The following is a 13,919-nucleotide window of genomic DNA, read 5'->3' on the forward strand; positions in this document are numbered from 1 at the left end:
GCTGCCTTTGTCGCTATGGCGGTTTAGGCCCCGATTCCACAAAGAATCCCCACTCAGTGAAGCACTTAAATCCCGTTGGCGTTGACGGTGTCCTGAGTCTGGGGGGCCGGGACTGTAAACTCTTCATGGCAGGGCCTGCCCCGCGCAGCGGGTCTGAACTGCACTTAGCACAGTGCGGCCCGGTCTCGGCTGGGGCCTCCCCGTGCTACTGGCAGACAAATAACAAGAGGGAAGGTTCTAGGAGCACACGTTTGCCTCTGCAATTAGCTGTTCCCCAGCTAATCACCAGGCGAGAAACCCAGGCCCCGTTGGACCGGCTCAGGGAAGGGCCCATCGTTTTGTCCTGTGTCTGTACAGCACCCAGCACAGTGGGGTCCTGCTCCGTGAGCAGAGCGTCCGTGCAGATACGAAGTAATGATTGAACTTCGTGACGTGCAAATGGTCGTTCCCAGGGCTCCTGCGCAGCCTGGAGAGGGCAGCCGCTTGCTGTGTGCAGTGTTGGAGCTTTGCTGGTCCCAGGACAGCGGCGAGACGAGCTGGGGGAGGTCGGAGCGTCTGGGGGGGGGCAGAGACACAGGGAGCTGCAGAAGAGCTCTGTGTAAACGCAAAAGCTTCTCTCTCATCAGCAGAAGTTGGTCCAAGAAAAGCTCTGCGCTCCCTCACCGTGTCTCTCTAACAGTCACTTGGCAGGCAGGCAGGCAGGCAGGCAGACAGGCGGCAGCTTTCACCTGCACCCAGGAGAAGTTAATTGTGATCTCCGCAAGGCACCGATTTCACTCACTTGCCGAGAAGCCGGCGAGGCCCCGTTGTACCTTTCTGTTGCAGCACAAAGCAAAGGGAAGGGCCCCCTCCCTCCCTTCGTCCCCTTTGATCCGATTCCAAGGGGGGGTTTGAAGCAGCGAGAGCTGCTGCTTGAACTCAGCATGCCAGATAACAGCTAAGTTGTCCCACTAGGGCTCTTCCGTCCGAGTTGGAGGGAAGAGGCCGAGAGAACAAGTGTCTCTCCCTGGAGCCACGGAGGGATTGGAGCTAATCGCGGCTTTTATGCTGCGGCCGGTTCTGATGAGCCGCCGATGAAAAGCGCTAATGGGAAAGGCCCCTGGGTAAATCAGGATCCGCGAGGCAGGACTGGTGGTGGGGCGGGGGCATTGCAAGGCCGCGTCGCTCTGTGGAAGCCAGGAAAGCTGTTCAAGAAAGAAGAACTTTCCCTTCTGTCTCTTTTGCCAGTTCAAGCCAACGGCCTCCTGGGGCTGAAGGAGCCGGACGCTGAGTGTAGCAGCCTCATGCTGACGCCCACCTCGGAGGAGTCCTCGGCCGAGCTGTCCGGCAGCGTCCCAGCCCTGGTCTCCCCGCCTGTTTCGGAGCTGTCAGAGGGCCCTTCGGATGCTGCCAGCGTGGCCTCTTTGCCAGCGCTGGGAGCTGAGACGCCAGCCACTGAATCGGGCAGCAGCATCGGCTCCGCCCCTGACAGAGACAAGGACGGGAAGAAAAGCAAGCAGCACCTCTTCTGCCCCACCTGCAAAGTGACGGTGAACTCGGCATCCCAGCTGGAGGCTCATAACACGGGTAAGGGACTCAGCCACTGGCCATGCCCTGGCCTGGCCTCCCATGTACCCCGTGCGAGTGAGCAGCACTGGGGGGGGGCCCTGTGGCCTTACTTTCCCATAGCTGGGGGGCAGCAGGGTCGATAGAATTAAGCACAGGGCTCCTGGGTTCTATTCCCAGCTGCATGAGGAAGTACAGTCCAGTGGTTAGACCAGGGGAGACTGGGAATCAGAACTCCTGGGTTTAATGATTAGAACAAGGGGGGCTGGAGCCAGGACTCCTGGGTTCTGGGCCTGCTCTGGGAGGGGAATGTGGTCTGGTGATTGGACCAGGGGGTTCTGAGAACCAGCACTCCTAGATTCTGCACTTGATTCTGCCACCGACAGGCAGCGTGACCTCAAGCAAGTCATTTACCTCTGTGACTCAACTGTAAACTGTACAAACAGAGCCATGCAAACCTTGCCGGGGAATTGTGAGGGGCAATTAACGTTGCTTTAATTAGAAGGGGTAAATTCAGGTGCTTTTCAGCTAGTGGTGTTGGTATCTCTAGCTCATGCCTGCAGGGGTGGATTTGAGCAAGGTCGAACTCTCTCCTGTTGTTCACGTCACTTAATTAGAGACATTTTCAGATATGTTTAATCAAGTGATTGGAGGGTACTTGATACTCCAGAGTCGTTTTCCTTTACGCTAAGTTTCCGAAGTGACTTGGGCTCCGAAGTGTCTAAGCCACTTTCGAAAATAGAACTTTGGCTCCTAAGTCTAGGACGGGCTTTTGAAAATCCCCCCCGATTTCCTCCCCCCCCCCAAACCAGACACTTGCTCACATTTTTGGTGTTGCAAATTATGCACATCAGAATAAACGACTCCCTGGGAGGATTGTACATTCGGGGGGGCAGGGACAAGCCTTTTGTTTGGTGTCTGTCCCGCCCCCAGTGCAGTGCAGTGCGGGCCCATGCCTGGGCTCCGAGGGCTGCAGTGGTACAATAACAATCAGACATTGCCTGTGGAAGAGGCATGACTCCAACATTAGCAAAAGCTTCTTGTGCTTCAATTTAGGACCAATTATCACCCACCTGGGGCACAGGTCGGGGGCTGTGAGCAGTAATTAGTTAACGCCTGTAAAGCAATTTGAATGTGAAAAATAAGCCGTTATAATTTTCCTTTCTCCTCTAGCATGTAGGAGGCTGAGCGCTGTGGATAGACACACACAGCATTACGCACGCAGCTTTCCAGTTGGCATATGAAAAATTAGCCTCTTTCTGAATGCAGAAGAGTGGCAACAGACCTAGCCGTGCTGTTAGTTCGGGGTCTGCCATCAGTGACCCTGTCTAAGCTCTAGAATTACTTGGGGGTGAAAAATAAAGCGGAATAAGATCAGATTTATTTGGGTAGCGAGTGAGTTTTGGTTTGGTCCTTCAAAGCCGCACTCACCCGCAGCAATGGTGACACCTGGTGGCTTTCGAAAGCTCTGCAGCTCCATGCACCTCTGAAATTTTTCTTCATGTGATGCTTAGAAACAACCACCCTGAAAGGGAAATAGAAAAAACAAAGAACTGCACCCGGGTTTCAAAGAGAGGGGCCCCAAATTCAGTGAAAGCTGGAAATTAAATCGCCCAGCCCAACGAACCCCCTGCAACTCGGCCGGGCTGTTCCCGAGACAGACTGTGCCCTTGCAGCACTCAGCAGCAGGAAGGTCAGCTAAGGACAGTGGCTCACGCTTAGCTGCAGACATGTCCTTTTGCTTTTGTCAGCTCGGGATACAAATGTAGGAGCTGATTTGAGGAAAAAGAACCAGCAAAGAAACAAAATGTTCAGTGCTTTTTTTTACTGCTGCAGCACAGAAGCTGGGCACAGAGTCAGTGGAGTCTCAGGTTCCTAGTTGAAAGCTTAACCATAAAAAAGGGTGGGGAGTTGCTTTGCTGTCTGTTTCCTTTCAGTTGTTTGGGGTGGGGTCTGTTGTACACCCACCAGAATGGTTTTCTGAAAGGGTTCGCACTCCCTGAGGTGCCCCCCACTCCAGATAGAATCATAGATTATTAGGGTTGGAAGGGACCTCAGTAGATCATCTAGTCCAACCCCCTGCTCAAAGCAGGACCAATCCCCTGACAGATTTTTGCCCCAGATCCCTAAATGGCCCCCTCAAGGATTGAACTCATAACCCTGGGTTTAGCAGCCAATGCTCAAACCACTGAGCTATGCATGAAAGGGTCAGTACTGTTATACAAGGCACCGATGAGACCTCCTCTGAAATACGCCTCTGCCTTCTGCCCTTAAAGTCTGTGAGTCTATAAGCTGTGCTTTGTGTTGCACAGACACTGATGGAGATCAGGGCCCCATCGTGCAGCACATGGCAGAGAACCTGACTGAGATCAGCAGCCCCATTCTGCTGGGCACTGCACAGACAGAGAGGGACAGTCCTTGCCCCCAAAGAGATCCCAATCCAAGCAGACAATGGGGAGGAGGAAAACAGAGAGGGGCTGTGACTTCCCCAAGGTCACCAAGCAGGTCTGGGACAGAGCCAGGAACAAACCCTGGTAACGCCAGAGCCCCATCACCCGCAGCGTGGAAAGGTCCCCAGATCCCACTGTATTAGGCTGATGGCTGAACATGGTCTGTACAGGGGTTTGGGAAGGGGAAACTAGACGCTAGGATTCCTGGGTCTCTTCCCAGCTCTGCGTGGGGTGTGCAGAGTGCTTAGAGAAAGCAGGACTCCTGGGCTCTATCCCCGATTCTGCCACTGACCTACTCTGTGACCTTGGGCATTGCTCATCCGCTAGGGTACTGACAGCCACTTCCGTGTACCTCCCTAGAGCACAGTTAATGCTACACATTCAGTGATGCGCCCCAGGAAATGCTTGAACGAGCCAGAGCTCTTTGCGGGGGGACGTTCTCTGGCAACGAGCAGGACTGAGCGGAACGTTTAAAGCCTCCGAGACTTCGGAAACCACGGAGGGAAGGTCTTGAGAGCGAGCCAGCGAGCCCCTCGCTCGAGTCAGTTTTTGCAGCTTTAGCAATAAATAAAATGCCCCGGTCGAGGGTTTCCACGCTGCCTCTCTGGCACTATAGAAACGTAGGGGAAGGGGAAAAGCAGCCGGGTGAGACGTGGAACGTGCAGGATCTGCTGAGAAGTCATTCTGGAAGAGAAATCACTGCCTGCAGAGAGGCAGGTGGCCCAGTGGTGAGGGTATTGGATAGGGTTGTTCCCGGCTCTGACCTTGGACAAGGCCTGCTCTGTGCCTCAGTTTCCCCACCCATAAATGGGGTAATGTTACTGCCCTTTTCGGTAAAGCGCTTTGAGCTCTGGGGCGGAAGGGCTAGCTGGCGGGGTTGATGCTCCTGAGCATGGACTGCCTCCGGCCCAGGCATGTCCAGACAGCCAGAAGGGCCGTTTTCTCCCAGAGAGAGGGGTTGCCTGCCCCGGGCCGTGCTGCAGCTGGGACTCACGGGCGCAGCCTGGGCCGAGCCAGTCGGAGCCGATGGAGCTAGCCTGAGCTGGGAATCACTCTGTGTAGATCTTACATTCCTCTGGGAGCATGGCTGAGCTCGGCTCACTGCCCCCATGGGCTCTGATTTTCTAGTTCCGCCAGCTCCTGGCAGATCTCCTGCTGTTTTATGTAAAAGCTGCAGCATGCAGTGTCCGAAGGCCAGTGCAGCTTTCTCCAAGGCAAGTCACTTCCTCCCAGCCCACATGCAGCGTGAGGGAGAGCTCAGACCGCAGGCTGGCGGATGTCACGCAGAGGACACTCAGCAGAGACCCAGTCTCTTTGGGGCCCGGAATCATCCCCTTCGAAGCCAGCCCCGTTTTCTCGTATTACACGTGCCCAAGATCAAAGCAGGCTCAGCGCTTCTGTCCGGAACCTGAGCCCCAGGAGGATGCGAGGGCTTTGGCTAACGGCTCAGAGCTTGGGCCCGGGCAGGAATGCTGAGCTGGCCAGCGCTGTGACAGCCTGGGGGAGTGAGAGATCCCCGAAATGACCTCTGCTCAGAGCACATGCTGGGCACCAGGGGGCAGAGAGATGCCCTTGTGCAGGGAGGAGAGCCCAAGAGACAATTTCCTCTGGCTCCTAGATCGTCGTCAGCGCCAGATCTTCCAGCAATTCCAGTTCAGACTCTTATGCTGTCCGGGGTTATAAACTGGCCCTCGAGGTTTTACTCCGAGCTTAGCTGTGGAAGGTCACATGGGAGGTTCAGAGCTAGGTGCGATTCTGGGCTTTGGCTGCTGTTTACTAGCTCACTCTGAAGCTCTCCTCATGGGCGATGTCTAATGGGTGGATTTCTCGTTAAGGGGAAAACGTCCGAGCTCTGAGAACAGGGATTGTTTGTGCTTTCCCTGGCGGCTGCCAGCTAAGTGGTGGGAGACACTGGGCTCAGAGGAAACCCGACTCCTATCCTGGCTCAGACACCGACCCATTGTGTGACCTTGCACAAGCCCCTTCCCTGCTCTGTGCCTCAGTTTCCCCTCCCAGCCCGTGCCTGCCGTGATTATTTAGACTAAACTCTTCCAGCCAAGGGCCGTGTCTCACGATGTGTATTGGGGCCCCAGCGGCGTCCGGGGCCGGTACCTGCTGCTAGAACGCAAGTCGTATTGACAGACACTGCCAGCTGCCTGCCGGAAAGTGACTAGAAGCAGGAAACTGAATCTGAACAATGAGCAGAACAGAAATAACAGCTCCCAAACAGGTGGAACCCCCCTGCGATTGGTGAAATTAACCATAGGGGATGGCGCTAATGTAACGCCAGAGCGTGAGTCCTACCGGAACGCCCCGGGAGGCCGTTCTGGGGGAGCCAGAACAGTGGAGTACGGCACAGCCGGTAGTTGTAACACCCTGGCAGAGAGTCTGCTGTCACCCTCTAGAATCGGGTCCATAGAAGAGAACAGCCTGCCACTCCTGCCGGCGAGGGGAGCGCGTCCTTTAGCTCAGGTAGCAGCAGGTCTGTGCGCCCCAGTCCGTCCAAGGTGGGGAAAGTCGTGACACCACAAACAGCAATGTTTTCAAATGCCGTCTTGTGCCTCCTCCAGAGCAACGGACGCTCACCCCAGAGCTTGCGTTTTTCAGCGGTGTCTTACCCCGAACGCAGGCCACGTGGTCCCCTTGCTGAGGGTCTGTCGTTTTCCCTCTGCTGTCCAGGGGCCAAGCACAAGTCTATGCTGGAGGGTCAGACCACCCCGATGCGGCGGGGCCGGGGCAAAGTCATCCCCAGGGCGGGGCACAAGTCCAAAAGAATTGGCAACAAGGGCAGCATCAACATCCAGAACAAGGCGTTCCATTGCCAAGTGTGTGAGATCTACGTCAACTCGGAGACCCAGCTCAAGCAGGTGATGCCTCCAGCTCTCCCACTGTGCGGGGGGGCTTTCTCCTCGGCGGGCAGGGGCACGGGGCCGTCTCAGCACCCAAGCACGTCAAGTTTTCATGTATGCCAGGGGGTGGGGAGGATCCTGCCCCACGGCCCCCCGAAGCATCCTTGGGGGGTCGCTTGGCAGGATGATCCATGCAATCCCAGATCCCCGCCCCCCCCCGCAGATGGCACCTTGCAAAGCGCAGCTCTGTGGTGCAGTGCTGGGGTTATTAATCCCTTTGCTTGGGCCCCATTGCTTCTCCCCTCCAGGGGAAGAGAACGATACTTGCGGTTTCCATGAGGTTTGCAGAGCCAGCTGACCTGGCGTGGAGGGGCGGGATGGCTGGGGATTAGCAGCTGGATAGGTGCCTGGATCTGACAATGGACTGAAATGGATGCCTGGCCCAGCTCCAGATAAGTCAATTTATGTCTATTCAGTAGCACCTTGTTTGGGAAAAAGCTGCAGGGTGAGTAAAGCAGGGCCCAAGGTACTGAGAAAAGTCATCCTGGGAGCAGGGTTCTTCTGCGTAACAGGGACGCCCCATGCTAACAGCCTCTTTGCCTCTAGTGCCTGGACCATGCACAGAGCTTTCCAGTATTTGCATGGATATTTGCTACTGGCTGCAAGCTAAGGGACTTGGTTGTGTAGCTCAACCAGTAGCAACTGCTGCTCAGAGGTCTTGAGTTCAGTTCCTGCTGATGAGCAAACAAGGACCATCATTGTATAAACATGCAAATCCCAGACCCTAGAGACTGAAGCAAAGGCTGCATTTCGTAATTACCGAGAGCGAGCTGAATTCCCAGGCAGAGAGCATGGCTTTGCAGGGTCACTTCGCACGCACTGGGTTTGTTTACTGTCAACATGTTATACCTGCGTGTGACTGCGTTTTCCATCTGCAGCACGTGAGCAGCAGGAGACACAGAGACAGGCTTGCTGGGAAGCCACCCAAGCCAAAATACAGCCCATACAACAAGCTCCAGAAGAACGCTGTCCTCGCAGTGAGTATTCTAAAGGTATCTGTCTCCCAGAAGCCCTCCGGCCACGGTGCCTGTCTGAAATGCTGCTCACGCTGTTTGTCAGCTCATGGGATTTTATTGTGAGGCTTAATATGAGGTGGCTTCTGTTTTCAAAGCCCCAGCTCCAGGAGTCCTGTGATTATGTCAGAATCTCAGCTTTCATTGAACAAAACAGTGAGTTTCTAACCCTCATGACTGTGGAGGGAAGCTTGGAAGGGAGACCCTTACAGTGTCTGACACCGCAAAGGAAAGAATAACAACTCAGTGGTTTTTATTTTTAAAAGAGGATGATTTTTACCTGAATCCCATGGTTTTTAGGGGGGCTGACTCATGATTTTTAATGCTTGGGGTTGACAGTGTTTTTGTTCAGCTCATGCCAAGTTCCAGGGTTCATGCGTAGAGACGCGAGTCTGCTCTGCAGCGCAGCAGCGGCTAGTCCTGTCCCAACGACATAGCGGTAACGATCGGCAATGCTGGGCCTCGTTTTCTGCTCCCTGTCCCAGGAGGGGAAATGGAGCTGACCTGATCCTGAGGCAGGTCAGGGGAGGGTTTCAGCTCAGGGCTCCCCATGATCATTTCCCGCTGTGGGACTTGAACAGAGGCCGCCTTGGGATTTTCTGCGTGGGGCTTCTGGTGGCCGGGAATGTGCTGGCGTTTGCTCCGTGGAAAGGTTGCATGGGTCTGAGCCTGGTGGGGCTGCTTTGGTGGTCATTTCTCAGGTAGGTTCAGCCCCAGGCTCCCTGGGCTCATTGGCGCTGTGCTCTGATGCCGTATACAGAAAAGGGTTCCGCTAACACGGCCCAGACTTACTAATATTTTTGTACAGAGCCATTTTCGAGCCCTCTCCTCCCCCCCCCCCCCCCAGCTGATTAGCTGCTTTAAGACCAGTCCTGGCCTGTCTGCCCTGGGAGCTGCCACCACATCAGTGCTTGACCAATGGCTTTAGAAGGGTTGCTTTGGTGGGCAGACGGGGCCTGAGTGAGGAGAGGAGCCATTCCAAGTGCACGCCGCCCCCCGGCTGGAAACAGAGACTGGGACACTTGAACTCTGGCGCACCAGGTGTCACTGAGGTCCTGGAAGAATTCTCAGCATCTTCCTAGGGTGCCAAGCGAGCTACGTAGTTTCTTTGTTTCCCGGATCAGCGGTATCCTGCCTGTGCAGGGAGAGGGGATGAAAATGCTTTCGGAGGTATCCTGCGGCCAGATGTCGAGTCCTTCCAAGGACAAACCTGATACTGGCGGCTCCTTGACCCGATGGATTCCCAGCTCAGTGTTAAAGGAAATAGCTACCTAGACTGATAGGGCTTTAAGGCCAGAGGAACAATTAGGCTTGTGTAATAGTCTGACCTCCTGTATAGCCCAGGCCGACAGCCCCACCCAAGGATCTTTGCCGTGAACTGCAAAGGGAAGCTAGAGTAGATCTGTGACAAAGGCCTCTGGCTAGCAACTGTCAACCTCCCTGCCCGTGTGCAAGCGTCGTGGCTCTCTGCACTGTGTAGGAAACGTAGGATGGAGGCTCAGGTTGAGTCCCCAGTGTCACCACTGTGGATGGATTCTGGGTTGGGGTTAGTGGTCTCCATTCATCTGGCCCAAAGACCAAGTCCAGAAGATTCAAACCTGAGACCTGGTAATATGCCCCCTCCGACATACAATGAATGACTGGCCTGTGGAACTCATGTCCACATGATCTCATTGAGGTCAGGAGCCTATCTGGATTCCTCTGAAGCTGCAGGTTCTGGACTAGAAGGGTCCTTGGTCTGATCCCCTGGGGCAGTTCCTATGAAATAGAAACTGGGTGACTATTGATCCCAGTCTCTGCGCCCACCCGCCGGTTACCAGACTAACCCTGAGCCCAGGGCTGGCTGCTCCACTCCCCCGCAGAGCCGGCAGTGCCAGGATCTCGCTCCTCCTGCGGCCACATGGTTCATGTGCTTTGTCTCTCTCTCTCTCTCTCTCCCCCTACAGTCCAAGCTGGCTTTGCAGAAGCACCTCACCAAAACCTTGGCTACCCGCTTCCTCCCGAGCCCCCTCGCCACGGCAGCCATGTGCGCCATGCCTGGCCCACTCGCCCTCCGACCAGCCGCCGCCACTGCCCTCTTCCAGGCCCCGCTCCTTGGACCAGCGCTCTTCCGATCCCCGCCCGGCCACGTCCGCGCCACGCCCGGCCCCATCGTCTTCGCCCCCTACTAGCGCCTGCGCCCTCCAAGGCTCCGTCTCTCCCGGACGCGGCGCAGAGCGGCGAGGACAGGGCTCTGTTCCCATTGAAGGCAAACGACACGTTGTAACCGTTGACCGAGGTTTTTTCTTTCCCTCCCAGCCGGTTCCCACTGGGCTTGGAGATTCCCCAGCTGACTGCTCTGCCCGGCCTGGCAGGACCCCCCCATTACCCACCCCCAGTGCCCCAGTCGTTTCACGCAGTAGCTCTCCGAAAACACAGCTCCATGTCTGCTTTGATTGGATTCAGTTAAAGGGGCAGTGCTGGGATCCCCCAGGCCTATTGATGCCCGTGGCCAGCGGGTCCCCCTCTTTGGCTAGTGAGTTTTTCATTCATCCCCTTCCCAGTGATTAATTTAAACCAAACCAGGGAAGTGGCCTGGCTGACTCTCTGGAAAGGGAGGGCCTTTTTCTCAGGCTTGCTGGTTCAGAGCCAGCCCAGGTTCGTGGCGACCCCCAGATCATAGGTCCAGCTGGAAGGAGTCCGTGGTGGATCTCAGGCCAGTTTCCAGTGGGAAAAACCTCCCCAGCACAAAATCCAACCCCCGGTTTCCCACCCGTAGCAGGGGGGATGCAGCCTAAGCCCTGCATGGGACATGAGGCACGTGGGCAGAGAGCAGCGTGGTGGATGATTGCCCTGCCTACTGCCTGACCCACCCTGGGTCTAAGGCTGCAGGGAGCGTGTTACTCTCCAGCTCCTCAGCAGCAGGAAATCCAGAGGAGACACCGGCAGACAGGGGCAGCGTCTTCCCAGAGAACAAACAGCGAACCCTGAGGCTCCTTGCCAGCAGAGACCTCTTTCCTGCTCCCTTCAGAAAGCACATTCTCGTCCCACACCGGAGGTGCAGTGGAGGACCAGGCAGATTGGATCGGAGTGTTGTCTAGAGCAGTGGTTTTCAACCTTTCTTCATTTGCGGGCCCCTTTGGAAATCAGATATAGGCTGAGGATCCCCAGGGCTCCGCGGACCAGGTTGAAAACCAGGGGTCTAGTGGTTACACACCAGGACTCCTTGATTCTCCTCCCAGACCTGGCTCAGGGTGTGATCCCGTGGCTGGAGAATAGGACGTAGGGAGTCAGGACACCTGGGTTCCATTCCCAGTTCAGCTAAGGCCTGGAGTCGACTGGTTAGAGAACGGCCCTTCTCCTTGGCATCTATTCCCAACTCTGCCGTTCACTCCCTTGCGCCACGGTGCTTCACCTCTTAGTGCCTCAGTTTCCCCCCATTAAGCAGGGGATAGCTCTGACCCTACCTCGCAGGGAGCCTGAGTGAGGGTTCACAAAGCACTTTGTCCTTGCGTAGCGCCTTTCCTCGGAGAGCTGCAAAGCATTCCTCCCGTTACCAGGCCAGCAGACAAAACCCACTCACCCAGCCCCATTGGAACGCGGCGCTTCCAAGGAAACTGGGAGGATTCCCTGGTAGTTCAGCCCGACAGCCCAGAATAAGAGCCGGTTCGGTTAACAAGCACGTGGCGTTGGCCCTCCCATGCTCTGAGTGCAGCTCGCAGACGGGCTCCAGAGCCCACACTACGCATTATGGGGGCGATGGTTTGGGTTTTCACTGTGTTAAAAGAGCGTGCGATGCCCTGGTCTGAACAGTTACCGAGGCGCGACCGGCTCCCCCGCGCGCACTGTAAATAGAAATATGCAGGAAGGTTGCGACCCACATGGACCTTGTGCCGGAGTGACAACCCGTCCCGATCTATGCAAATCCGAACGGAGTAGCCCCGTCGTCGTGGTAACCTGGCTGCGTCCTGCGGTGCTGCCCGCTCTGTCTGCACAGCGAGGAACGTTGTTCCGAGCAGAAACTGAACGATGCAGCTCGGTGCATCGTGCACACGCTTCCGAGAGCCCCCTGGTCCCGTGAGCTCTCCGCTGCTCCCCACGGCACAGGCTCTGAGCCCCCCGGCGGAGGCTGCCCTCCAATCCCCACGCACAAGCCCACCTGGCAGCTGTCGTAACTTGAACACAGGAGGTGTTTGGGTGGCACAGGGAGGATCCTGCTGCCCCCACAGCCATTGGAGGCTGAACACGGTTTCCAAACGCCATGGGGCTGTGAGATTGTCACTTCCCCCGAGCTCAGGGGCTGTCCCTGGGTCTGTGCGTGACGTGTCCCCGACGGGCCGGGTACGGCTCTCGGCTCAAGCTGGAGCATTGTGCTGTTAGTGCCGGAGGACCCCAGGGCAAGGCCTGATGGTGCTGTCCCACACCCCCTCCCCCTTTGCGTGGTCACCAGTGGGGTTTGAGCTGGGGCCGGCGCGCCCCACCACCTGAGCTGGCAGTAGTAGTGGGTTGTTATCCCCTAGAGCACAGCCCCCTCTAGTGGGCTGGCCTAAGGCTCGGACAGCGCGTTACAGGAGCGCTGCGGGGGCTCTCAGCACGGGGCCCCTCCCCTTGGGAGTGCGGGGAGCTGGTGCAGGATAGACGGGCCTGCCTGGGGGTGAACCAAAGAATCCAGCCTGGGCCTGAGCACTGGGGGATCCAGCCCCTGGGCTGGGGCAGGGGCAGGGGCAGCACTTCGATGCGTTTTCCCGGGCACCTGAAGGTGAAACCTGGGGGGTTCTTTTTTGTCCAAGATTTGGATTTAAATGTGTCCTCCGGAGCTTTGCAATAACCCCAGCGCCGGCCAGCTGCAGGGGACCGGCTCCATCCCTTACGGCCTCAGGGTGGGCGAATCCTCCACCTGGAACGAAGTGGGGGGGGATAGGCCCCCCCCACGGCCCAGCTCACAGGAGCTCCTTGCAGAAGTCCCATGGAGGGGGCAGGGGCTGGTAGTGGGAGCTGCCACTGGGCAAACCGTCCCCTCACGAAGCTTTAGATGGGGCGAGGGAGGGAGCCAGACACCTCTGTGCAATGCCAGTCATCCCCTAACGCCATCAGCCCCCAGGCAGCCTGGCGCCAGCTCCAGCCATCCAGCCCCGCAGCGGCCTCTCCTCCATCTGCCTCCCTCTCCCCCCCCCCACGCCGCTGCAGCTCGTTCTCCCCCCAGGGGCTTGTGCCGTGGTAGTTTTAGGAATTCAGGAAGCCCAAAGCTTTAGCCATGGATCCCCCCCTCCCCCCAAGAGACTCTGGTCGCACTGCAGGTGGAGCTGGGTCACAAAGCCCCCCAGAGCCAGAGTCAAACCTACCCTCAGCCCAGCAGTGGGGTGACGCTAGACTAGAACACTTGAAAGCCATTCCTTCCCGTCCCCACCAGCCGGCCCGGCCTGCGCCAGGGCCCCCTCTGCCCCTTCGCCACCGGCCCCCCGCTAGCCTCTGACTTCGCATACGCTGTGCTAGGCTGCAGCGCTGCCGCGTGCCCCTGTAAATACCCTCGGCGTGATGTGAACAAGGGCTGATTTTGACAACTAAAAAGCAAACGAAATAATCAGCCTCTAGGGACTTGGCCAGTAACCCCCCCACCCCCGTACTGCTCCGTGTATATTTTTGATGTACTATAACTGTTGCGGGGGGGGGGGGGGATATTTTGATAATCGACTCTCATTGCTTTCTTGTGTTACTCAGTAAATAAAAGGAACCTGTATAAATGCGCCTGGACTTTCGCGCCACCTTTCTTCCGGCCCGCGAGGCGGGAGCCCCAGGAAGCAGAGGTGGAAATAGGAATTGCTAAAGGATCGTTCACCCTGTAGCCAGTGGCTGGGGAAAATCGGCCCCAGGGGGGGCTGGCTCAGGACGGCCCAGGCTTTTCCTGTAGTTTTCCATGGAAGGCCGGACCAGTAACAAAATGTGATCGGTAACGGGCGGCCGGAGCTAGGCCCAGGGCTCGTGCCAGGCCCCCAGCCAGCCGCGTTCCCGGGAAGCACACCCGC

At 56.9% G+C, this 13,919-nt stretch overlaps 1 protein-coding gene across 11 annotated transcripts in view; it reads left to right on the forward strand.

Moving 5' to 3' along the window:
- ZNF385C (zinc finger protein 385C) overlaps window positions 1-13,641 on the forward strand; it is a 181,023-nt gene extending 167,382 nt beyond the window's left edge. For 10 of the 11 annotated variants that reach the window (XM_044999506.1, XM_044999508.1, XM_044999503.1 and 7 more), the window contains 4 exons: window positions 1,228-1,566; window positions 6,675-6,862; window positions 7,783-7,896; window positions 9,864-13,641. In XM_044999506.1, coding sequence (XP_044855441.1) covers window positions 1,228-1,566; window positions 6,675-6,862; window positions 7,783-7,896; window positions 9,864-10,088 — 866 coding nt within the window. In that variant the 3' untranslated portion in view covers window positions 10,089-13,641. The remainder of the gene's footprint in view (window positions 1-1,227; window positions 1,567-6,674; window positions 6,863-7,782; window positions 7,897-9,863) is intronic. The other variant, XM_044999504.1, reaches the window with a different exon arrangement.
- Window positions 13,642-13,919: the final 278 nt, after the last annotated feature.

This window comes from Mauremys mutica, chromosome 25 (assembly GCF_020497125.1).
Source record: "Mauremys mutica isolate MM-2020 ecotype Southern chromosome 25, ASM2049712v1, whole genome shotgun sequence".
Lineage (NCBI taxonomy): Eukaryota > Metazoa > Chordata > Testudines > Geoemydidae > Mauremys > Mauremys mutica.